Source organism: Mirounga leonina, unplaced genomic scaffold (genome assembly GCF_011800145.1).
Source record: "Mirounga leonina isolate KUSES-001 unplaced genomic scaffold, KU_Mleo_1.0 Mir_170, whole genome shotgun sequence".
In the NCBI taxonomy this organism is placed as follows: Eukaryota; Metazoa; Chordata; class Mammalia; order Carnivora; family Phocidae; genus Mirounga; species Mirounga leonina.
Genome location: NW_023270433.1, coordinates 11,362,587 through 11,386,311, shown reverse-complemented (window position 1 = coordinate 11,386,311; position 23,725 = coordinate 11,362,587). Strand labels below are relative to the sequence as shown.

Below are 23,725 nucleotides of genomic sequence, written 5' to 3'. Positions count from 1 at the left end.
CTCGGGCTACGCGTGCCTTCTCAAGTACTGAGCTGCCAGTGGGTGTGCCTGGGCCTCCCCCAGTCTGCACAACTCCCCACACAGGTGAGACAGCATGGAGTCCATGGGAGCGGTCTCCAATACCTGTCCTGCCCCAGATCATGCTTTGCAAGAGAGTCCCTGCCTGCCTTGGGTCCTAGGTCTCTGCAGGAAATTCTGACAGCAACCCTCTGGATGGCTGGCTTAGGGGGAAGCAGGCCTGGGCTGCAAGGCCAGCCTGGCCTCTTACCTCTGTAATCTTGGCTGCAAGCTGGGGAAACAGCCTCTGCCTCGTCTGGGCTGGTGTAGGGATATATGAGACCATAATGATACAGTGCCTGGCACAGTCTTAGGCGCAGAAAAAGTCCCCAGTAAATAAATGTTAATTCTCTTCACCTCTGTATCCTTGCGAAGCCCCAACAGTGCCCTAGAGATTCCGTAAAAAGCCAAACTGGCTGTCACTAATTATTATTTTTATTATTATTTTTTAAAAAGCCAAAGTTTTTTAAAATTATTATTTTTAAAGATTTTATTTTGAGAGAGAGAGAGAGAGAGAGAGCATGTGCATGCATGCATGAGTGGGGGAGGGGCAGAGGGAGAGAGAATCTCAAGCAAACTCCCCATGGAGCATGGAGCCAGATGTGGGGCTCGATCTCATCACCCTGAGATCATGACCTGAGCTGAAATCAAGAGTCGGACGCTTAACCGACTGAGCCACCCAGGCGCCCTACCCCACCCTTTAAAAATTTTATTTATTTTGAGAGAGAAATTATTTTTTTTAGAGAGAGGGAGGGAGGAAGGGAATGGGGAAGGGCAGAGGGAGAGGGAGAGAGAGAATCTAAAGCAGGCTCCATGCCCAGCACGGAGCCTTACACGGGGCTCAATCTCACAACCCTGAGGTGATGACCAGAGCCGAAATCAAGAGTCGGACGCTTAACCAACTGAGCCACCCAGGCGCCCGACTGCCCCAGTATTTTATACTACGATGGACTCCATGGAAATGCAGATGGAGAGTCCCAGGAGCTCGGTATGCGGGAAAGACCACAGGCTCTCGAGTCCGGTGAACCTATCTGCACTTGAGGGACTTGGGTTAAATTACCAAGTATCAGTTTTCTCATCTCTAAAATGGGTGGAGCTGATGCCTACTTCATAGTATTACTGTGAGGCTCAGCTGGGATAACTTGCTTACTATAAAAAATCCTGGGCAAACGACAGTCACTAAGAAACCGAGTCATTCCTTAGAAGTTGTAAGGCTTAAAAACCCATCAAGCAGAGTAAGAACCACTGCTGTGGGCCAGACACCGAGCTCTAGAACGGTCATCTCTGTTCACTCTGTCAAAGCCTCTGTGGATGAGGGCACGTTAGGGAGAGGGAAGACGTGTCCGGGGGAGAGAGAGGCGAGGCTCAGAGCTTCAGTACTTGCCCACACAGCCTGGGTCCCGAGCTTAGCTGTGCCTACCCCCCAAACCGTCATGCTAATGCCTCGTCCTGAAGCTCCCACTAAATCACACGTGGTTGGACCCAGAAGGGGCTTCCTGTCCCGCAAAGCAGCTTCTTTTTGCTGTTTGTGTGCCTTCCTTCCAGTGACAGTGAGCCGAAACATTCCTGCCGGCCCCTCTGTAGCCACGCTGATCAGGTTTGGGCTAATCGTGGTTTGACTGGGTTCAGGAGGGATCCATCACACGTAGCTGGAACTGCAGACTCACGACTGCTGTAGATGAAGGTATCTAAATCCCCACCAACCTCTGCCCCTGCCCTCTAACTCCCACACAGGGGAGGTGAGGGAAGGGAAGGAAAACAGAGCCACAGAATTTTCCAACATCCACGCAGAGAGCAGCCACCCAAGTGAGGCTGGGCTTGTGCATCGAGGATTAAAAACAGAGACGGTTGGGCCTGGCCACCTGCACTCCTTGGCTGCCACGTGTCACGGGATGGATGTGGACACGTGCGTTTGTAAGGGGGAGGGTGGGGGCTGCGACGTGGGTTTGCGGGAACTCTGGTCGCAGCTGGCTGGGAACCTGACCCCTTTTGCTGGGCTGCAGGAGCGGTGGCTGCTTTGAATGAGACAGAGCAACTCTTCTCTTGGTAAACAGACCTCACCAAATGGTCCTGGCAAGTTTCCCACTTTAAAGGATCCTGTTACAGTGGTTACGCCTCCGCATGGCCAAAGTCTGAGCTTCCAAGGAAAATGGGGCCCCACACCCCATATTTTTCCATGGCATTTGCCTTGAAAAACCTCAGATGGGTCTCTCTGCCTCGCCCACCCCATTCCTAGGTGTTGCGGGGTTTGTCGCATGTCGTCCTGCTTTTCCGCCCTGACTTGGCACCTCACTGGGGAGGGTGGGGCTCTAGGTGAAGCCAGTCTCCACCCGAGGCAGCTTGAGACTCTCTGGGCGTGGCCTCTGACCCCGCAAAAGGGACATCAACTGCACTTCCAAACCCCGGTCTGGTGGGAACGAGACCCCTGCTGCCAGACTTCTGCTTCCTTTGTGAGGAAGAGGCGTTGGAGCCCGACTTTAAAGCTCTTTGGCTAGACTGGGACTCAACCTAGGAGACGTGCTCAAATGACACACACACGGCAAACACCACGCAGTGGCTCGCGTCTACCTACGGCTCCGACCTGCAAGTTGCCAAACGGGCTCAGGAGAAAGGAGACAGAAGCCCAGAAAATGCAAGTTCGGGTTCATGCCACGCAGACAGGGAAGCTGAAAAACCCAATTCCCGGTTTGGTTTTGCAAGGCAGCTGAGTTCAAACTCCCGAGGTTTAGTCAGGCGGGGAGAACGGCTCAGGCAGGGTTAGGCGGGAGGGCGGAACCAGCGGCTACTCACGGGCCTCGAGCGCTGTATCTTGGGGGGCGGCGGGCGCGTGGGAGGACGGAGTCTTTGTGGCTGCATTAAAGCGAAACTTAACACATCAGTACACATGGAGATGGTTTGATGCATTTGCACACAGGGCACATGAGAGGGAGCATCCAGTTACCCAAGCCAGACCCCGAGGAACGTCCTCGATGCCTCCCGCTCTCTCTCACCCCCATGTCAACTGGTCACCGGGTCCTGCCCGTGCATTTCTGAGGCCTGGATCACTGTCATCATTTCCCAGCAGGGTTCCCGTCTGGATCTCCTCCAGCCATTCTCCACACAGGCCAGCGGAAGCTTCTAAAATGCAACGTGACCCTGTTGCACCCAAGCCTCGAGACGTCTGCTGTCCTCCCTGCCTCCTCGGGTGACAAGGCTCTGCGCTGGCATTCCAAGTCCTCTTGGACCTGGGCTCTGTTGGGCCCCACACAGACCCCTCCCAACCTTCATCTTTGCTCACCTGGGCAGACCCTCAAATGGCCCTGGGCTCTCATGCCCTGTTTCCTGTCTGCCCCTCAGGGTGGAATGACTTACCCCATCCCAACCTGCCTGGTAAATGTCTACTTGTCATTCAAGATAGTAGGTCAGATGCCGCCTTCAATGCTCCCACTGCCCCGTGCCCCCAGCTACGTGGGACTTATCACCCAGTGTCTCCCTCCCATCAGCCCCCTGCACGATCTTTCAAATGTTCATTTCCTTGAGGGACTCATCCTTATTCCTCAGGAAAAAAAATACTTGCAAAATAAATGTCTGATGAACAAATAAAATTGTCAAAACACTTGGCTTTTGAAATTAGGAGTTGAATAAAAACCAAGAGAGCACAGGCTTCTCGGCTCTATCCTCCGACCCTTTATTTTGAAAGTCAAGCTTTGTCCTTTCAACTGCCTGCCCGTGTAGATGCCCTGACAGGTGCGGGAGATGGACAGGCAGAGTAAGGAAAGTAAGCACCCACGCGAGACCAAGACCACGAACCCTCTGCAAACCCCTCGAGGCTTCTGGGTGGTTCCTCCCCATTCAGCCACACGGTTCACAAAGTTATGTTATTATTTGACAAAGTCTAGCCCTGTACTGCCTACTTCAGCAGCCAATGGCCACATGTGGTGAGTCTGAATTAAGATGTGCCCTAAGCATAAAATACACACTAGATTTCAGAGACTTAGTTTGAAACAAGTATGTAAAACATCTCAATAATTTTTTTATATTGGTTATATGCTGGAATAAAAATATTTTGGCCATTTGGTTAAATATTATTAATTTCATGTTTCTTTTTACTTTTTAAACGTAGCTACTAAAACATTTTGAATTCCACATGTGACTTGCATTGTGCCTCCTGTTGTGTTTCTCTCGGACAGCGCTTTAGAGTCTCACTGGGTTGGAGTGATTCTTCAGATACCAGACCTGCCCTGGCACTCACTCTCTGTACCCGACTCCTGGAGAGTAGGGGCCAGGTCTCAGGCGTCCCTGGACCCCTGCTGCCCAGCACAGCGCCTGTGGGAGAGTGGGCGGAGGGACTTGGTAGGGGACTGGAGTCCCTCACGGCACATCCAGAGCACGTCTGGAGGGAGGTACACTGTGGCCCCCAGGTTCTGTGCTGTTAGTTGGCAGTGTGGGCCACACCATGCTCACAGACCTGTCTTCAGGTGGAGGCCACCTCGGGGTGGGGATGCCACCCAGTGAGATGAGCATGGCGACCCACTAAGCCCTAGTTCTTCTACCCCCGTTTACAGGAAAAGCATGGGGCAAAAGGGGATGGAGCCTCTCAGATCACACTGCTCAGCAGGGGAAAGTAAAAGGACAGGGAGAGGGGAGCCGCCTGCACAGTGCCTAGTCTGCTGCCTTATCCATACCCCCCCAGCCCACCATCACATGACCCCCCACTTCACAGCAGCTCTGCTGCTGGGCGACCCGTTCTCCAGCCCACAGTCCTCATGGCTCATTGCCTCTGACAGAGTTATTGCCACCCCTGCTGGTGGGGGTAGCAGAGCGCTCCGGGGGCATCCCCTGGGGTCAGACAGCCTTGGACTGAACCCCAGCACCCACCTACCCTTGGGTTTCTGTAGGCCCATGATTTAATCATCTGAGCCCCCCGTTCCTCATCTGCAAATGCAGGTAATGGCCCCACCCACCCAAGGGGGCTGTCAGGAAGATTTAGAGAGACCATGCTGGCCACGATCGTCCCACAGGGCCATCAGTAGACGTTAGCAACTACGACTGTTAGCAAGCTCCCCCCCTCTCCGGCCTCTCCCCTCCCCATCCATCTCCACACTTGCTCCAGAGGGGACCTAAAAATAATGCACGCCCAGTCGTGTCGCTCGCCAGCTTCAATCATCTCAGTGGAAGGCCAGCGTGTCCCAGTGCATCTCAGTAGATGCATTGTATGAAGGAAGAAAAGGGGGTTCCCCAGCCAGACGAGTCTGGGAAATGCTGTCTGCTGCCTTGTTCCTTCTGGAGATTCACAATGCCAGTTGGCAAAGGCTGCCAAGTCTTGCAACAAAAAACCCACCTTAAACAGGCAAAACCCTATTAACTTTTCTTCTTCTACGTCCTATTTCTCCAATTTATTTGAACCCAGACTCACTTTCCCTATACTAGCCGTTAACAGCCCCTGGAAAATGCCACCCAAAGTGTTCAGAGCCCTCCAGACACTGGGCCCCACCCACAGACCTCTGCCGTCTCATCTCTGGTGCTTCTCCCCATTTCCCGGGGGCCCCAGCACCCCCATCCGACTCAGCTCCCCCTCCAACTCCCCCCAGGGCTTCATGTGTTCTTGTGCTTCCATGCTGGTCTCTTCGCCCAAAATACCCTTCCATTTCCTTTTGTCTCACCCTGGGTGCCTCTTATTTGTCCTTTGGTGTCTGGCTCAAGCACCACCTTCCTCAGGAGGCCCTCCCTGCCCTTCCCTGCCCACGTGTATTCACAGCACACAGGCTGTCGTTCTTAGCCTCTTCATCTCATCTCTCTGTTTATCCTGGGGGCCAGCAGAGTACTGGTACGTAATAGGTGCTCAGCAAACGAGTTTTGGCTTTAACTTCCCGGAACATGTAGAGACTCAAAAAAAAGTTAGTTCTCCAGATTTTGTAATTAACTTATTTTCTTTTGACTGTCACCAGGAGGTGCTAGTTCTTCTGCAACTGACTTTATAAATGGTGCGAAGAGAGTAGACTCTTGACCACACCTGACCTAGAAGTGAGCGGAGTAAGTCGGGGGGAATCTGTTAGGGCCCCACCGCTGGGGTATACAGCACTTCCCACAGGGCCAGGTGCCAGTGGACATAGGCTGGAGAGAGCCGAGTATCCTGGGGACAATTAGAAGAGACCACAGGGGTGACTGGTGGCGATCTGGGTGGGAAGAGAGGGTGAAGAAAGAAGCCAGGGAAGGATCGACACATCATTTCCCAGAACATGGCCCCAGGGCTTGGAAGCGGAGTCAAGGACTAACTGCAAGTGGGGCCTGGGGAGCTGTGGATCTGGCCAGGACACACTGGAAATCTTTTAGGTTAGCTAGGAGCACCACCTGCACCCCCCTACTCCCTGAGGGTGCAGACCTACTCTCACTCTTCTCTGCACCTCAGCCCACAGTCCAGGGCTGGTACCAGCTTGCTCAGCTCTTCCCGTGGCCCTAGGGGCAAGAAGCACATCCATCTGTGGGCAAGGAAACAGACAACAGAGAGGTAAAGTGACCCACTCATGGCCCCCAGCTGGTAATGGGGAGTGCTGGGAGCGGGTCCCGGGCCTCAACTGTGGATCCAGTGCTCTTCCCACCGCCAGAGTACGTGGAGGCAAACCCAGGAGAGCCTTAAATCGGGAGGAGCAGAGAACGGAGAGGGCCAGGGCCAGGCACCTTTGCACAGAAATCACGTTGTATGTGATCCCCAATTCCCTGGATCAAAATGTGGCTACACGGACTGCTGTTTCTTAAGTGAGTTCAGAAGGCTGGGCCTTTGGCAATCTTTTGCTAAGAAGAGTTCCGTTCAACAATTCATCTGGGACTTCCTCAGCTGGGCTGGGGCTGGGGTGGGGGGATGGGGGGATGGTGGGGGCTGGAGGTTTTGATAACCAACACATGCACCTGTTTTCCTGAAGGTCACGTTCAACTGGGGAAGCAGATTCATTCCCACAGAGTGGAAAGATTCCGCCTACATGTGTTTATGGAACAACTGCTTGGAGGCAGTGCCCACAGATTCAGAAAAAAAGATACAATTCTTGTCCTTAAGAAATGTATGGTCTGGTGGCATTTGACCTACATCACGGAAAAAAATCTTTCCTAGAGTACAAAGAGTCCTTGGCTAATTAGTAATTTGAGCTAAGACCCCCAGAAATATACTTTGGGTTAGAAAGATGTTGGTTCATGTCTTGGCTCCGTCGTTTTCTAGTTGAGCCCAATACCAGCTCTGCCACTTGGGTGAGTTATTTAAACCTAAGTCCCAGTTTACTCTTGTGTAAAACGGAAATTGCTCCTCAGTCATAAGCACCAGGGTGAGGATGCTGCAGGGGTATAATTACGGCTGGGGGGCTCTGGCCCAGCTCCCGATGATGAATGGGACCAGCCAATCCTCCGTTCCCCCGTTGGATTCACAAGCCTTCTCAGAGAAGTCCTGTGGATGTGAAGACCTTGGTTTTCCAAGCAAGTGTGTTGTCAGCAAGGTACTGTTGAAGGTGACTGGATTTTAGTAATAATCTCTTATTTATATGATGTGTTTTCCTTTCAAAGCATTTCTGCTTCTCTTCTTTCCTTTGAGCCTCACATCCCCTAGCGAGGCAACTTAGAGGAGGGTTACGTCCCTGCTATAGTGGGGCAGAAAACAGGAGGCCCAGAGAGGTTAAGGGACTAGTACGAGGTCACACAGCTAGTGGCAGGACTAAAACAAGCAGGTATTCTTAGTGTACTATACTATCCTTGTCAACCCAAGTTTCGAAAGTCACCTGGAATCCTTTCTGATACGGTTTTTCTAATCCATTTGAAGTTAGAATCTGTTGTTAGAGATCTGTGTCTAAGAGAAAAGGCTCGTGAGAGAGTGACTCACGTCTTCCCCTTCCTTATTTGAGCAGCTCTTTCCAGGGCCTTCCAAAGAAGACATGATTCATTTGTTCATTCATTTAACCAACGGTGGCATATACACTGCACATCTGTGAGCAAGATATGGTCTTGTCCTCCAAGGGCTCCCTCTCTGATAGAAGGGGTTACAACGCAAGGGGGGACAGAGGGTTGTGGAGGTCTGTGGAGGTAAGGGGAGGACGTTCTTACTGGATGGGCGTGGTAGGGAGTTCAATTTCGCGGTACAGGGGAACCACGGTGGCCCAACATGATTAGAGCAAGGATGAATGTGAGGATAAGGCAGGCCAGGACCTTGGATGGGCTGGTGGGGGAGGGGGTCACATAATAGGGCCTTGAATATCAGGCTAAGAAAGGTGGCTTTTCTCTTGAGAGCAGCTGGGAGCGATTTAGGCAGGGAGGGACCTATCAGAGGCCTTGGTGTCCTTGGTGTTAGAAGATGGATGGGAGGAGGATGGGTGGGCCTCTAAGGACAGGCAGTCCCCCCCAGCCACAGGGCCCTGCTCAGGCCTCCATGTTGTGAACTCACCACCCCTGGCCACCTGACTATGGCAAGATGTAAACGTGAGAGGGTAAGCCCGGAAATATGATTGACGCGGAATTCCCAAAGAGGAGAGGAACTCTTTGGCCTCTGCCCGGCCCTTGGCATTTGCATCAGTCAGCCATGTGGGCCAGGTGAGTATGCTCATTGGGTATGAAACCCGCATTTATGAGGACAGCATCTGATTTGCAGTTAATTTGTTGATGCAGCAAAACACATTGTTTCCAAAAGGTCAGGAGGGGAAGCCGTGTTGGAATATCAACTTAATTACCTGGGCAGCATGGATGAGCGGGTGCCCTGCACCGGGCTCTGGGGTGGAAAATGCTTGACTGACGGCACGGACCTGGGGCAGAGAGTGCAGTGTGTGCGAGGGGAGGTGGGGGGAGGTTCGCCGCACAGAGCGCAGAGCCAAAGCACCTCCTGCCCGCGTGGTCCGGCGCCTAAGCAGCTCACTTGCTAGCCAGGGGAATCCTCTGGATGGGAATGAGGGCCATTACCCCATTTCACAGATGAGGGAAGGCGAAGACTTGCCCAGGGTCATGTACAGCAGTGGACGACGAGCCTTTGGAAGAGGGTCAAAGAGCTCAAGTTAACTGTGGGCTGGGGCAGGGGTCCTGTGATGTAAGTGGGAGGGGATGACTGTTTAGGAAGCGAAGCATGGATTGACTCAGTCCCCATGGAGGACACACTGTGGATCATCCCTTCAAGGTCACCATCAGCATCCCCATTTGGCTTCTGGGAAAGCAGGTGCAGGGAGCGGGTGGAGGAACAGGTGCTACCCAAGGCCACACAGAAGGTGAAATGTCAAAGTCAGTGGGGAGACAGGCCAGATGCCAACCAGAGCCTGGTCGTCGCAAGGGGAAGGACGTAGAAGAACATACATGCCTGAGGCCATAGGGACCAGCCAGGTTTGCTGAAGGCAGAAGGCTATGCATGCACAGCTTGGGGTGGGGAGGCAACCTGCCTAGGGAGCCAGTCAGGGCCCCTGCACTTCCCCTTTCCGAGGCCTGGAGAAGGTGGATGTGCCTGATGGCAGCTGGAGGCATGAGAGCTGGCCTCTGAGGCTGCCCCCTAAAGCGGGGGGGGGGGGGGGGGGGGGCGGTCCTCAGGTCCTGTGTCTGAATGGTGCTGAGTAGTCTCTTTCCCATCAGACTCTGTCTAGGTCACAAGGAGGAAGCCCCGGGGGTCCCCAAAGGGGAGGGTGGACAGATGCCTGGGATTTCTCTGTCCTAGGGGTGTGACCCAAACAGATACACTGCCAGGAAGAGAGAAGGAGAAAGAGAAAATTCACAATTAAACTCTGTCACTGTTTAATGAGCAAGGAGTTCACCTGGTTAATTTTCCTGGCTAGTGGCCACATCAGTGCTCTGACCTATGCATGAAACAGCCCTGGTTGGGAGAGCAAGACAAAGCTTTCCGTGGCTTTACAGAGGTCCTCTGGGCTGAGAGCAGAGCTCCTCTACTCCTTGGGACTGGAAAGATGCTATTATGCAAGATATGGAAATAAAAGAGGGCTCCTTTTGATATGCCTCCAAAAAGGAGTGTACTGAAGCTATATTTGTGTGGAGTGTCTCCTTTAAAATGCCCAACCAGCTCTCTCAGGCACAGCTCCTACCTGTCCCCCAGCTCCTGTCATTACCTGCGATCCTCTCGTCCACCCTTGAGAGAGCTGGTCCTGCTTGTTGGGAAGATCAAATGCCTGCCTCGGCTTCGGAGTTTCAGTGAGGACGGCTGGAGAGGCCGGCCGCTGGGGTCCTGCGGCGCTCGCTCTGGGCGGGCAGTGCGGGGCAGGGCCCGGGGCCCCTAGACGGGATCCTGGCATCTTCGGGCCCTGGGCACCTGCAGAGGTAACTCTAAGCTCCAGGCTGTAATCTTGGAGGACGCTTCTTGCAAGGTGGCTGAGGAAGAAGTTTCCAACCTGTCCATACCAGGTGACAAGGAGGTGCTTCTTCATGCGAAAGGGGGGCTGGGGCGGGGGTGGTGGTGGTGTCTCATCTTGGAGCACCTGGATGGGCCACTGCTACTCCGAATCTCCCAGTCAGTCCTAAAACTCTGGAGAGAGGCTCTATCACGATCCCCATTCTCTAGCCGGGGAAACGGAAATCTCTTGCTGAACTTCGCACGACCTAGTCAGGAAGCTGGTGGTGCTGGTCTTCAGTCTGTGGCTGTCGGGCTCCAGAGGGAGGTCTCAACGTGCCCTGCGACTCGCCGTGCAGAGGCACCATCTGTGAGGGGGCATTCGGGACCGACGGTGGCCCTCCGAGAAAAGCGGCAGCACCTGCCACGGGGTCTGTCAGCTGTCGTCTCTGGAGAGGGTATGCTTAGGATTCGGTCCCCTCAACAAGTCACCTGGCAAGGCCATTCTCTCGGGCTGGTCCCAGGCACTTTCTCCGCAGTGAGCGAGCGCAGAGCTGAAAGGCAGCTCAGCCTGGTCCCGAAGCGCGGTGCGTGCCTCCCCGATGCTGACAGGAGTAGTATTTTGTAGCGGGGCTGGTTAATTTGTAGTGGCATTTGTGGTTTGAAGCCTTGTCAAGATCCCTGATTACTTCCCGTGCAAGGAGCTTGGCTGATGGGGAAGTTCACATGCTGAACAAAAGCGGCGAGGCAGCTGTGAGGAAGGCTGTGAGGGGGCCGGGTGACCCCAGCCGCTTGGGGGACAGAGGCGGGGCGGGGGGGAGGGAGGAGGGCCAGAAGTGGGGCGGGGGAGGGGAGCCTTTTGTTTTTAGTCAGGTGCAGCTGCTCGGGTTGAATAGGTGGCATCCCACTGGCGGCCGGAGGGCGGGCACCAGATGCGGCCGCTGGCTGGGCAGGGAGCTCTGCTGACACAACCATTCTCTGCCCAGCAGAAGCTGCTGCCTACACAGCAGCCGTCGGAGGTGCTACCCAGGGTGCCTGGGTGACACTCCCAGGAGGTGGGGGATCGGAGGAGGGGCTTCCAGAAGTTAGGAGAGAGAAGGCCCTCAGATTCCAGCATGGGCTACTGTTTCCTGGCATTTGCTATGTACCAGGTCCCGTGCTAGGAGCTCTACAAGAAGGCCTCTCATGACCTCAACAACCCTGCAGAGAAGGTAAAATCCCTGTTTGGCAGATGAAGAAACTGAGCCTACATGGCTCAGGGACTCCTCCAGGCCAGGCCTCACAGCTAACAGGTGGCAGAGCCAGGATCCAAGCCCCACTACGTCTGACCCCAACGAAGCCCACAGTCCTTCCATCACACCCGATACACACACAGCAGAAGGAAGGTGCTGAAACGTATCCCCTCAAGACTGAGGGTGTTCCCCTCTCCCTGGGGAGGTCTCTCCCAACATCCTCTGAGCTTTTTATCCTGCTACGTCTGTTCTGACCACACAGAAGGGTCCATCTTTGCCACCACCTGCATTTCACCAGGCCTATGTCCTGACTCAGTGAGGGTTTGCTCAGTGCATTTAAGGGCCGGGGCCAGCTCAGCAAAACCGAGGCTAATTTATCATCTCCAGAATGATGTCCACCCCATGCAGTATGCCACTAGCAAATGAAAATAAAAATCTTCTCCTGATTTTGCAGTGGTACAGATGGGACTGCACAACAGCCTCTGGAGAGAAAGTCTGATGTCACAACAGCCTCCACACTGCTCTCCCTGCCGCCAGTGTCTCTGCGCTCCCTTGCCCCCCCACCCACCTGCAGACTGGGAAGCCGGTCACAGCCCCATACACTGCCCTTGGCAGCCTAGCCAAGGCCAGCCCTGCTCCCACCAGCCTCATGACCCACACCACCACAAGCAGCTCTTTCCGGCTGGCCCGATATAGACCCTGCCCTGTCCCTCACGTGCTCCCACTCTTCGCCATCATGTGCTCGTCCTGTGGGCCCTTCTCAAGCTCACGTACCCGATGGGTCTGCCCATCCCTCAGGTCCCTCCGTTCCCTGGAAGCCATGTTTCTCTTCCTGGCTTGACAGAGTGGGGCTTCTTTCTTCTGTCCCTCCCCTAATGACAGTGGGCCCCTCAAAGGGGGTGCTGTGTCTAGTTCACACCTGGACCCCTGGCTCCGGGCACAAGGTCCGCACGTGGTACGTGCGAAGTACATGCTTGCCCAAGACCGTGGAACTGGCAACCAAATGATCAGGGAGGCCATCGCCCAGCATTCGACGGACCGGGACCAACCAGTCATTGTCCCTGGACGCCAGTCACTCAGTCCGTAAGGCTGGCAACATTTCTGGCATGCTTTTGATCAGGAAAAACTCCCCACCTAGAGGTATCCTGGTCCAACAGGTTGAGCCCCAGGGCCATCCCAAAAAGCAGGAGACTTTTTGAGTGGAATGCAAAAGTGGGAAGCAATAGGAAGCTTAGATGTGAAACATCCCCAAATTTCCCCAGTGTGTCTGTTAAAGAAAGACAGTCAGTTTCACTCGACAGAGGGTTTTTTTTTCTTCCCTCGTAACAAATGGATGGAGAACCGGGTTTTAAAATTCCTGGACCCTGGAATACGTTTCTATCTGTGTCAAAGTCTACCCCTCCACCGCCTCAGCAGAGTTTAAAATCCTAGCTAATAGGTTAACAACTGTTTTTCTTCAGCTTCAAATGAAGAATATCAGAAGGCTGGGGGAATATGCAGCTCTCCAATTTGTACGGACTGCACACAGCTCCCCGCAATGTGTGTTTGACAGGACTGACATTTTGTACCGCTGTGAGATGGGAAAACGTGTGACATTTTTATTCATGGTGGCGTACGCCCTTGTAATGATCAGCTCTGGTCGATGTGCTTACCGCGGCAGCCCCAGAGCCCTCGGAGAACAAACAGGAACCCAAGGTGCCAGCATTCCGACTGCCTTATTAAACACCGCCAGGGTCCTAACGAAGACCAACTGCTGGAAAATCTCACTGTCAAATCCTCAAGGACATTGTCAGCGCACAGCTAACTGCATATATTTTTCATTTAAAATACTGAAATCCAGCATTGTGCCATTACGAGCAAGGGGAGGGGCGCCCACTCCAGTGGCCATTCTGTCAGCTGCTTCTTCGGAACTGCAAATGCTACAGCCAGATGCCCAGTGGGGTTCACGGCTCAGAAAGGGGCAGCAGAGACAGGGAATCGCCTTTCTGAAAACCAGCCCTACCTTCAGGGCAAAAGGCTGAGAGTTACAGGCCTCTGGTGAGAGTCACCTGGAAAGTCAACCCACAGATTCTCTTCATAAGCCAAAGCAAATCTGCATGATTTGAAAATCCATTCCCCGCTCCCCAGCCCCCAGCCAGCCATCTTCCTGGAGGTGCACCCCATTACATCCTGCAACTTGGTGCTAATCAGCCTTCTGTTTGGCGGCAGACCTTAAGACATCTGTAGGAACACACGGCTGCGGTAGGCTTCAAACCCTGGCAGGAAAGCTGTGTGTCAGGATGCCCACCTGCGATCTCACCACTTGCCTCAATTCAAAGGCCTCGAGGTCAGTGGGCAGGAGGACCCCCTCCCTTCAGCAGTCATTTCTAATGCTGATGCACACTGATGGATGGGAGCCAATCACGTGGCCGACCCTCGGAGCCTTTCGGGTTGTTACGCTGGGTGATTTGGTTATGGCTGCAAACGTACGGATATATTTATTTTGTAAATATGTATTATTTATACAGTGCCTCTATTTCCATACTCCAGCCCTGATGCACCAAGACACGCTCTGCTATTTATTTATGGGGTCCTTGTCGCAACAGGCCTAACAAGACGCCTGTGTGTGGTTCTTGCAGGTTTGCAACAAACCGTAAGTGGTTGGCTAAACAACTGGATGCTCTCCATCCATCATGGGCAGAGGCTTGCATTTTAAGGGGCTGCCCATAAAGTTGGTTTAGCATAATACTGTACATCATCCGTGGTGGAGATGACCTGGGACACCGGAGAGCTGGCAACCCAGAGAGCAGGAGTCTTAACACTCCACACCCTGGGATGGGGGAGAGGTTGGAAGAAGCTATGGGTACCCTGGTTCCAAGATTCAGAGAAAGTAGAAAAAGGAAGGGGTTTGATAGACAGCCTTGGGACAAAAGCGGGAAAGGGTGGTCACTGTACCCTATTTCCTCCAAGCTGGCCATTCTGTCCCTCGGCAGGACCTTTCACCGTGGGCTACAGAGGGGGATGGCCGCTGGCCCTGCACACCCCAACAGGCGCTCCCGTTGTCATGGGCTGCGCCTGAAACCTCACTGGAGCATGGTGGCTGGAGGAAGAGAAATGCAGCCTGTGTCCAGCCCTCTATCATTCTAAGGGAGAATGCCAACAGCTCCCACAGAGAGGATCCAGCAGATCACCAAGTTCTGTCTCCCAGGTCTCTCTCAAATCTTTCCCTCCTCTTCACCTCAATAATGGGTCCTCGGTCAGACTCCCACTAGCTCCTGATTGCGTGTCAGCAGCCTCATTAGCAGCCTCCCTGCTTCATTTATCTACCCCTTCCTATGGTGGCCCAGCGCCAATCTTCCCAGATGCCATTCCCTCAGATACAACCCTCACTGGCTCCTTGACACCCACAAGATACATTTCAAGTTCCCCAAGACCTGGGCACTGCCTACCTCTGCAGTTTGGCTCCCAGCCCTCGCCGGTTGCCTCCTGGCCTCTTGCTTCCCCACACCAGCCCCGCTCTTCTCTGAAGAGCCAGCTTCTCCCGTCCTTTACATATGTCACTCTCTTTACCTGGAATGCCCTTTCTCCTCTGGCTCCACCTAATACAACTTACCTTTCAAGATCCAGCAGAAATGTCACCTCCTCTGAGAAGCCTGCCCTGGTTCCCCCAGACATCTTAGGGCCCCTCTCCAGCCAGTACACTTATGTCCATTAGCATTTCCCTTTCTGTATGGTTTGCTGACTGTCTCTCCCAGACAATGAGTACCCTGAAGGCAGGACAACATCTTAGTCCTCTGTGACCCCAGGGCCTCGAGCAGGGCTTGGCAGCCGACATGCCTCATTATATGTTGAATAAGTGAAGGAAGGAATTAAAGAGGGCATAAAAGAAAAACTCAGAGTTCTGCCTGGCAAAAAACTTCAGGATTTTTAGTCACAAAGACAGGATGGCGGCAGGGGAAGAATTCTTAGCTGGTCATCATGGCTTGGGAGAATGAAAGTGTCTGGTAGACAGCCCTGGGACAGAAGCTTCCCTCCTGCCCCCTCCGCCCCCCCAATCTGCAGAGAGAACATCCCCTGGTTAGCACACCTGGAGAGTCCTTGTCTCCTGGTTTCTGCTGACTACTTTATCCCACCTGGCCTCTCAAGGCACCGTCTTGCCAAGATCCAACCTACTGTCCGTCTGCAAACATTTACTATCTACTCTCTGGCAAGTGCAAACTGGGATCCACCTAGAAGGAGTTTGGGACTGGGGCATGCCGGGGAAGGCCAAGGAGGTAGCTATAACCATGGAACCATACGGCTGATGGGCAGCAAATTCTCAGAAATTCAGTTTCAACTGCTTCCAGGCAATGTTAATCCCCTACCACACTTTGCATTTCAAGGGGGATATAATCAACAATCCCCCGGGAGCAGGCCCTTTTATATATTCTGTTTTCGTACTTTTATTACATTTTAAAAATCTCTGCAGTATAAACAAACAAATGCGATACAATATTCCAGAAGACATGGACCGAAGCAGACTGACAGTGGGCAAAACAACAACCTAAATCAGGGACATGGTCCGTGCGATCTCAGATCAAGTGCGCAGGAGGCTGCCATGCGGCCTTTGCTCTGACGCTGCTCCAGGGTCGGGGGAGCTGGAGGTCGGGTAGGAGAAGCCAGGGCTTTGAACTGGAATCCGCCCGACCAGCCAGGGGATTAGAGCGAGGGCTCTGGCCCTCCTGAAAAGCGGGGCAGTCTAGACCCTAGGGCACCAGTCTGGGCAAGGTCCTGCAAGACAATGCAAGCACCTACTGGGCACCTTGCCCCACACCTGGCAGGCACCAGGAGGGCAGCACTGCTGGGCTTTTGCACACAACCCCCCCCCCCCCCCACCAAGGTGTTAAGGAATCTGGGACTCCGTAGGTTTATTTTGGGGAGAAAGCCAAATCCCAAATCCAGGGAGTGGCCGTGAGCTTTAGCGAGGAGTGAGGAAGAGGCAGAACAGAGTGACCGTGACCGCAGCCATCCTATGCCACACTGCTGGAGTCTAAGCGGGTCCCAAACCACCGGCAGCTACCACCAGATGCCTCAGGAACCAGGCGTAAATGATGAGGAGGGTCTGATGAGAGGGGCAGACTGAAGGGAGAGCCTGGTCCCCAGCAACAGATAGACCTGGTTTGGAATTCTTGCTCTGCCACTTACTGTGTGACCTTGGGAAAGATACCACCTCTCTGAGCACTGGCTTTCTGGAGATAATAGCAACTGCATGAATCTTATAGGATTGTGGAGAAGATTAAGTGAGGTGATGCCTGTCAGAGGCCTGAGTCCCACACCATCGGTCCACCTTATAATGAAAACCAACCCAATCCATCTGACCCCTCCTTCCAGTGCCACCACTAGGTTAGTCCCCGTCATCCCTTCCCTCTGGGCACGGCCAGGTTAATAATTCACCTAGTGCACATGCGTGCTTAGGGATTGCTGGGGGACAACATGACAGGCAGCTCCTGGCACAGCCCCCCTATAGCCATGGGGTGGGGACTCCCTGCACGGCCCCTGACACCGAGTTGATTCTCCTACAGGATCTTGCTTGTGGGATATAATTTATTTTCAATATTTTATGTTTTATTTCCCCTTCCCTACTGTGATAAACTGCCCACCTCTGGCACAGAGAATTCTAATCTGAGAAAATGCCTCCTCTGGTCTCGCCGAATCAGATTTCCTGCTCTTGTCCTGCTGGGCTGCATATCTCCCTGGCAGGGAGCTGGATTCGGAGCTGCTCCAGCACAGACCTTAAAAGAAATGCTGTTTTTAGGCTCTGGTCAGTCCCCAGCAAAGAGGCCCCGCTGTCACGCGGCTCAGCATGCTTAGACTCGGGGGACGCAGGAGGCCTGTCGCTCAGGCACGGCACCGCACGTGGGGGTTTAAAAGGGAACACAGGCACTGCGGAACACCAGCCACCCCTGTGTTTGGTTCCTCCCGCTCTGCTGAACTGACTGACTGCTCAAGGAGTGCGCACACTTTTCCCACCTCTTCCTGAGATTCGCCGCCTTTCGTGTATTCACGCGCTCACCACTTGGTCATTCCCCAAACTCTGCCTGGGCAAGTCATCTGTGCCAGGCCCTGTGAGACTGCCAAGGTCACAGAGCTGAGGCTGATACTGCCCCTGTCTCGGGACAGTGCGTCAGGCGAGGGGATTGTGCTCTGCTTGGAAGTGGCAGGGAGGGCTTCTGTGGGAAGGGGCGCTTGAGGTGGCCCCGACAGGTTGAGGGACTTTTGTCAGGAGGAACAGAAGAGGAAGGATATCCCTGGCAGAGGATAGGGTAGGAGCTGATTCATGGAGGCCGCCCCCCTCCCCTAGCCCCCAGCATAGGGTCTGGCCTGGGGCAGATGCCCACGAAGAGCAGTGCGATGAATGAGTACAAATTGTGTGCTGGGGACAAAAGGATGGGACTCTGTTGGTGGGGGGAGGCACTTAGCAGAGTCTTACAAGGTGATAAGCACTGGCCTTGGCCTTGAAGTAGAGGACTTGGCAGGTACCTCCAGCCCAAAAAGGGTGTCGGCAGGGGGGCTTGGGAGGGGGTGACTCTGGCAGGGCCCTAAGATTTGGTTAAGTTCTCTGACTACCAGGCAAGTCCATGATCGGAGAGGGAACCCAGGGGATGGTCCCACACTCTGGAGGACTGAAGGGCCGGCCATCTCAGCGCTTGCTGATGTTTTCTGAGACCCCTGTGCCTCACAGACCGGTTGAGGAGAGCAACACATGACCCCGGAAATAGAGGGATGTAGGGGTCCAGTGGGCTGATGTCCTGGCAGAATTGGGGTGGGGCAGCTCTGGGGATGGTCAACGACACACTAAGACATGGGGGTGAGAGAAGCTCATGAACCAGGAATGAGTTCGAAGTGGATACTGGGGCCACCAGAACAAAGGTGCTGTGTTCTCAGCACAGAGGTGGGGTACAAGCCCGAGCTCTAGTCATAAGCAACATGGCTTTGAATCCTGGCTATTGTACCAAGCCTCTATCCTGTCTCTGGCCGGTGTCCCCCTCTGCAAAGGGAGATGCTACCTGAGGCTCCCCTGGGTGGCTGAAAGGACTAAGTGGGCTAACCTCTGGGAACTGCCTAGCATGGCACCCGGCATTGGAATACATTTCTCCGGGTCTCGGAGTAGTGCCTGGCACGCGGTGAGCAAGTCGTGCTCACACTCCTCCCACGACTGCCCTTACACTATCCAATGCCTAGTGTATAACAGGTGCTCAGACTGGTGCTGAAGTGCTCAAAAGTCCTGGGGGGTGGTGGTCAGGGAGGGAGCGGACCCCGGCCCCTGGCCCTGCAGCCATCCTCACCTGTGCTGAATGGGGCCCAGGTGCTGTAGCTCAGGCAGCACATTGCTTGTGAGCCTGGATTTTCTCTTGGCCACTGACACCTCCCAGCCCTTCTGTGGTGCGTCCGGAAATCCACCCCCCAGTGCTGAACTGTCCGGCTTTCTCAAGCTCCCGGGGATGACAGGAATAGTATCTGAGAAAGCTTAACCAGAATTCTCCGGAATTTTCCACTTGTTACGAATTTCCAGAATCTGAGTTCTCTCTCTGACTGGCAAGTGTTCCTTCCCAAATCGAACCTGTGTGCTCAGAGGAGCAAACCCTGGCCTTGTTAACCTCCCATTGGAAAGCTGTCTCTGGGCTAGCCTAGGCTCTGAAAAAGTGAGTCCACATGGAAAGACAGGCCCGCCAGTCACCCTCCCCAGGCAGACCTGACAAAGCCACCAGCAATTAGGGACCTTGCTGCTTTTGGAATGGCAGTGAATGAGTCAGAACGACTTGGAAGAGCCACCCCACCAGGACTGAAGGCAGAATGGCCCGTGGTCACACTGCAGGCTGGTACAAAAGCTGGACTGGAGCCAGAGGGGCTGGACTGGGGGGCCACACAGTAGCACCTGCCTTCTCACACACAGACAGGGCTGAGAGAGCAGAAAGAGGGGGGATGGAAAAGGGAAAACAGGATGTGGAAGCAACAGGGTTTGAAAGAGCAGCTCTGCTTTGTGGACTGCGAAAGCATGGCTGATGAGTTAGACCAAGAAAATGACTTTGGACCGCAGACCACAATGATTGCCAGCTCCTCACACCTGGTGCCCCAACATGCCCCATGGCCTCTCGGGCTCAGTCGCCTAGTCAGCCAGGAGCTCGGGCATCTGCTCCTTCCAGCGCCATCTCCTGGCCATGCTGTCAGCCCCTCGCCCTCTGCTCCGTGATGCAAGCCAGAGCTGTGGGGACGCAGGTCAGGGACCAGTGTGCAGAGGCAGGCGGGCGGCCGCTGAGGGGTGTGTGTTCTGACAGCCATGACGACAGTCGTGTGCCGGGCTGCCAGGCCGGCTGGGGCGGCTGGGTCAGTGGGTGACAGACAGCTGGCCCTTCTCCACACCTCCCGCCCCCGCCAGAGAAATACACGTATTTACCGAAGGCCTATGTGCGGCACTTAGCTGAACAGACTCACTGAACCCTTACAACAACTCAGGACATGGGTTCGATTATCCCCACTCCCAAGATGGGGAAACTGATTTCACTGAGGCTAGTTAGTAACGGCTAGATAGTAACAGAGCTTAAATTTAATTCCACAGCTGCCTGATGCTAAACCCTGTGCTCTGTCCCCTCTCCCACATTGCCCCCCAGCAACCGATCAGCATCTGCCTTTTCAGTAGTTACATTTTTGTGGGGGACAAGGGCTGTATTTGCTTTTTCTCTCTGTCTCCATGAATGGGTGGTGTGTACATGTGTGCACACCCACATAATATTTTGACCACACCACTTGAGAGCAAGTTTCAGGTGTCCTGGTACGTTGCCCCTAAATGATTCAGTGTGCGTTTCCTAGGAATAAAGATAACCCCCCATAAAGCATGATATTAACAATAATTCCATCGTATAGACTAACATCCTAGTCCATCTTCAAATCTGCCAACTTCCCCAGGAATGTCTTTAAAGCTTAAAAAAAAAAACAAAAAAACCCCACCATAATCCAAGTTAAGTTCAAACTTTGCATTTGGTCACGCAGCTTATTCTTTTATAGACAAAATCTTTGCTTTATACAATATAATTCAAGGGACATCAGGCTTTTCCTTCCCTTGCCTGCTCTCTCCCTCGCTCCCCTGCTCCCTAGGTCAACCCATCCTGGGGACAGGGGGTGGGTACCCCAGTACTTTGCTTCTTTCCCCTTCCTCCCTTTCCTGAGGCATACAGGACTAGACCTTGGGAGTTCATAAAAACACAAACTAAGAGGATCTAAATTCCTATAATACAAAGCTGTTTCTACTTGGAAATAAAACCCTTATTTATGGAAAGTGATTTGGAAGTAGTTTTTGGCCACTAATGGAATATTCATTTTTCTTCTTCACATGAACAGAATTATAAGCATAGCAACTGAAATAAAACCAAATAACTGGCTGGACACACAGCGAGTACTTCAACAATAATCGATCAATTATTAATCAATTTAAAAATCCACATCAATAATAAAATCTTAAGCCGTTTACTGCCTGCCAGTTCAGCACCAGGGCTTGTGGTAGACTTTCCAGAGGCTCATATTCTCACAGGGGAGGACAAGCATTAAAGAAATAATTACGAGGCTGTGTGAGACGCACTGCATGTGCCAAGTTCTAAGGGCAGCATAAAGACAGGAGCAGCTAACTCTCCCCAGGGGAGTCAGGGGATTTACAAAAGGGACCTGCTCTGAGGGCAGACAGGTAGACCATGGAGGACCTCGTGTGCCAAGCCAAGGATGAAGAGGGAATGTTTGGGGGTGGGGAGGAGCGGGGAGGTGACGAGGCCACTTGTGGATGCCTCAAGTGGACCCTGCAAGGCCATGTGGGGTATGTAGTCGGGTTAAGTCTGGAGGCCAGAGGCCAGTCAGGAGACTGTGGAACCGTCCAGCTGAGTGACAACACAGCTTGAACCAAAGCTGTGAGGGAGGCCATAGAGAGGAGAGGGACTGAGCAGTGTCCAGGAGGCAGAAGGGAGAGGCCACGAGGTGAGAGTGAGTGCACCCAGGCTTCTGGAGAGACAGCGGCGCCATTCACTGAGGTGGAGATGGCAGGAGAGGAGAGAGTTTGGCGGGGAGTGTATGTTCAGATTGGAGGCTTGGGGTTTGAGGTGTCTGGGGAACACGGGAGCATCTGTTGGAGATATGTGGGAGGCAATGGCTAAACTGAAGGGAATCGTGTGTGACTTCCAAGCTCAATGGGGCAGAAGGGGTTTCTCAGGGCACTCGGAGCCAAGGGTGCTGAGAAGGCATTTGCTGGCTGGGCAGCTTTTCCAGCCTAGTGCGAGACTGGCACTAAATGACCGAGCTCATGCTTGTCAAGCCAGATCTCTCCATATGCACAGACGAGCAGGCAGCCATATTCCAAGAGCTGTTCCTGGGGGTGTATCCAAACCCCTCTGTCCCAGATCTCTGGAAGACATGACAGTGCTTAGTTTGGGCTTCGGTTTAACTGGCTTTTCAAACTTTATGTTAAAGAGATTTAGAAACCTTGGCTCAGTTGGGAGAATGTACTTTTTGGAAGTTACCAGATTGGAAGGCAGGCAGTTAATTCGTTTGCAGGATCAATCATCTGGAGGGAACACATGAAGGGGGCCCTGTGGGGTTTACCCTGATGTTCTCAGGGGAGCCCTGTCCTCCCACTTCCTGAGAAGTCCTGGCCCCTGGCCAGGCACACAGCACTGCCAGCGTGTGAGCAGGGCCAGAGCCCAGTCACGGGCTCCCAAGGTCAGTCGGGTGCCCCTGGCCAGGGTGGGGGGCCGAGAGGCAGAGGTGCTGCTCGCCGCGTGGTGTCAATTCGCTACTAGTTCAAGCGCACGTCTTCCACGCCTATTTCCTCGTTTGTACAATGGGTATTGTGCTTTCTTCCCTACCAGCTGGTAAAGACTCAGCGAAATAAGCACAGATGTAAAAGCACCTAGTGGCCTGCCCACCTTATTAGACACGGGGAGCAAAGCAGTTTCCATGGAGGGGCCACCTCCACTGATTCCCCTGAAGAAGGGGTCAAGGCAAGATGTTCTGGCTGAGGGGTGAGTGGAGGACACTGCTTCTTCACCCCTCCACACCTCCAGAGAGGAAGGAATGTCCACTCCCCTTCCCAGGAGAGAAAAACACGGGGGGTGGGGATCCTTAGCTTCTCTCTGAACCCCCTTGCTCACTCCTGCTAGACAGAGAGTGCTTCCCTTGGGGTTGGGGAGAAGAACTGACCATGCTCCGGGTTCCACGCGCCCTCGCGGCGCCTTCCTGCGGAGCAGCGCATCCACAGGCCCCGCTGGGTGCTGCCTGCAATCGTCCCCTTCTCCTGTGCGGGGTAGCTCCGTCTTTTTAATTCTGAAGTGAAGTTTTAGCAAGCCCATCTGGCCTCAGGTCTAAAACAGTATTCTCCTTTCAGCCTTATCAGTAAAAAAGCTGGCATTTTTATCTCATTTGACTATCTCCTGGGCCTTATTTCTCAACTATTCCGAACTTGGGAGGGGAAAAAAAAGAGTTATTTAAAGCCTCTCTAAACCTAAATACTTTCCAAGGTAGGAACAGGCATTCTCAAGTTATTTGAGATTTTTGAACGCTTTAAAGAAACTGTCCAGGCTAAGGATGCAGAGGCTCCCTAAAAATCCATTTACTTTGCTCTTGCCTGGAACCATCCACAGGGCTCATCAGGAGCGCTGAGTGGTGATACGTGTGCCTGCTTTAGAAAACAAATGAACTGTTCGTGAGTTCAGTCTGTTGACAAAATATTTTTTAATTACAGGGCCCAACTTGGACTGCGGTGAGTGGTCCTGGGGGTGAAGAGGTGGCCTCTCTGGGGCCCTGAGTGCCCCGAGCTCACCTCACTTCTGTTCTCATCACTCTGGGTTGGACTGTCCACTTGCTAGTCTGTCTCCCTCATTACACCCCGCAAGGACTTTTTTTTTTTTCAAACACATGGTAGATCTCAGTACATGGATGAACAGATGCATAATTAAATGGAGGGATGGTCATAGCCTCAAAGGAGGAAGCTGCAGTGAGGCCGAGAGGCAGGAGAGCACCTTCTCTCCCCTGGCAGAGGCAGCTCTGGCCAGCGCCCAGCACGGTTGCGTGTGAGGGCTCCACACAGGCCTCCTCCGGCTCCCTGCCACCCCACCCTGTGTCCACGCGAAGGTCCCCTGGCTGGCTACATGGAGTACTCCTGGAATGTAATAAC

General features: G+C 53.5%; 1 protein-coding gene across 8 annotated transcripts in view; it reads right to left on the bottom strand.

The window, feature by feature from the left end:
- DENND1A (DENN domain containing 1A) overlaps positions 1 to 23,725 on the bottom strand; it is a 501,318-nt gene that overhangs the window by 24,069 nt on the left and 453,524 nt on the right. For 6 of the 8 annotated variants that reach the window (XM_035015834.1, XM_035015837.1, XM_035015841.1 and 3 more), the window contains one exon: positions 2,848 to 2,907. The exons of the other annotated variants lie outside the window; for them this stretch is intronic. In XM_035015834.1, the coding sequence (XP_034871725.1) occupies positions 2,848 to 2,907 (60 nt within the window). The remainder of the gene's footprint in view (positions 1 to 2,847; positions 2,908 to 23,725) is intronic. 8 annotated transcript variants of the gene reach the window in all.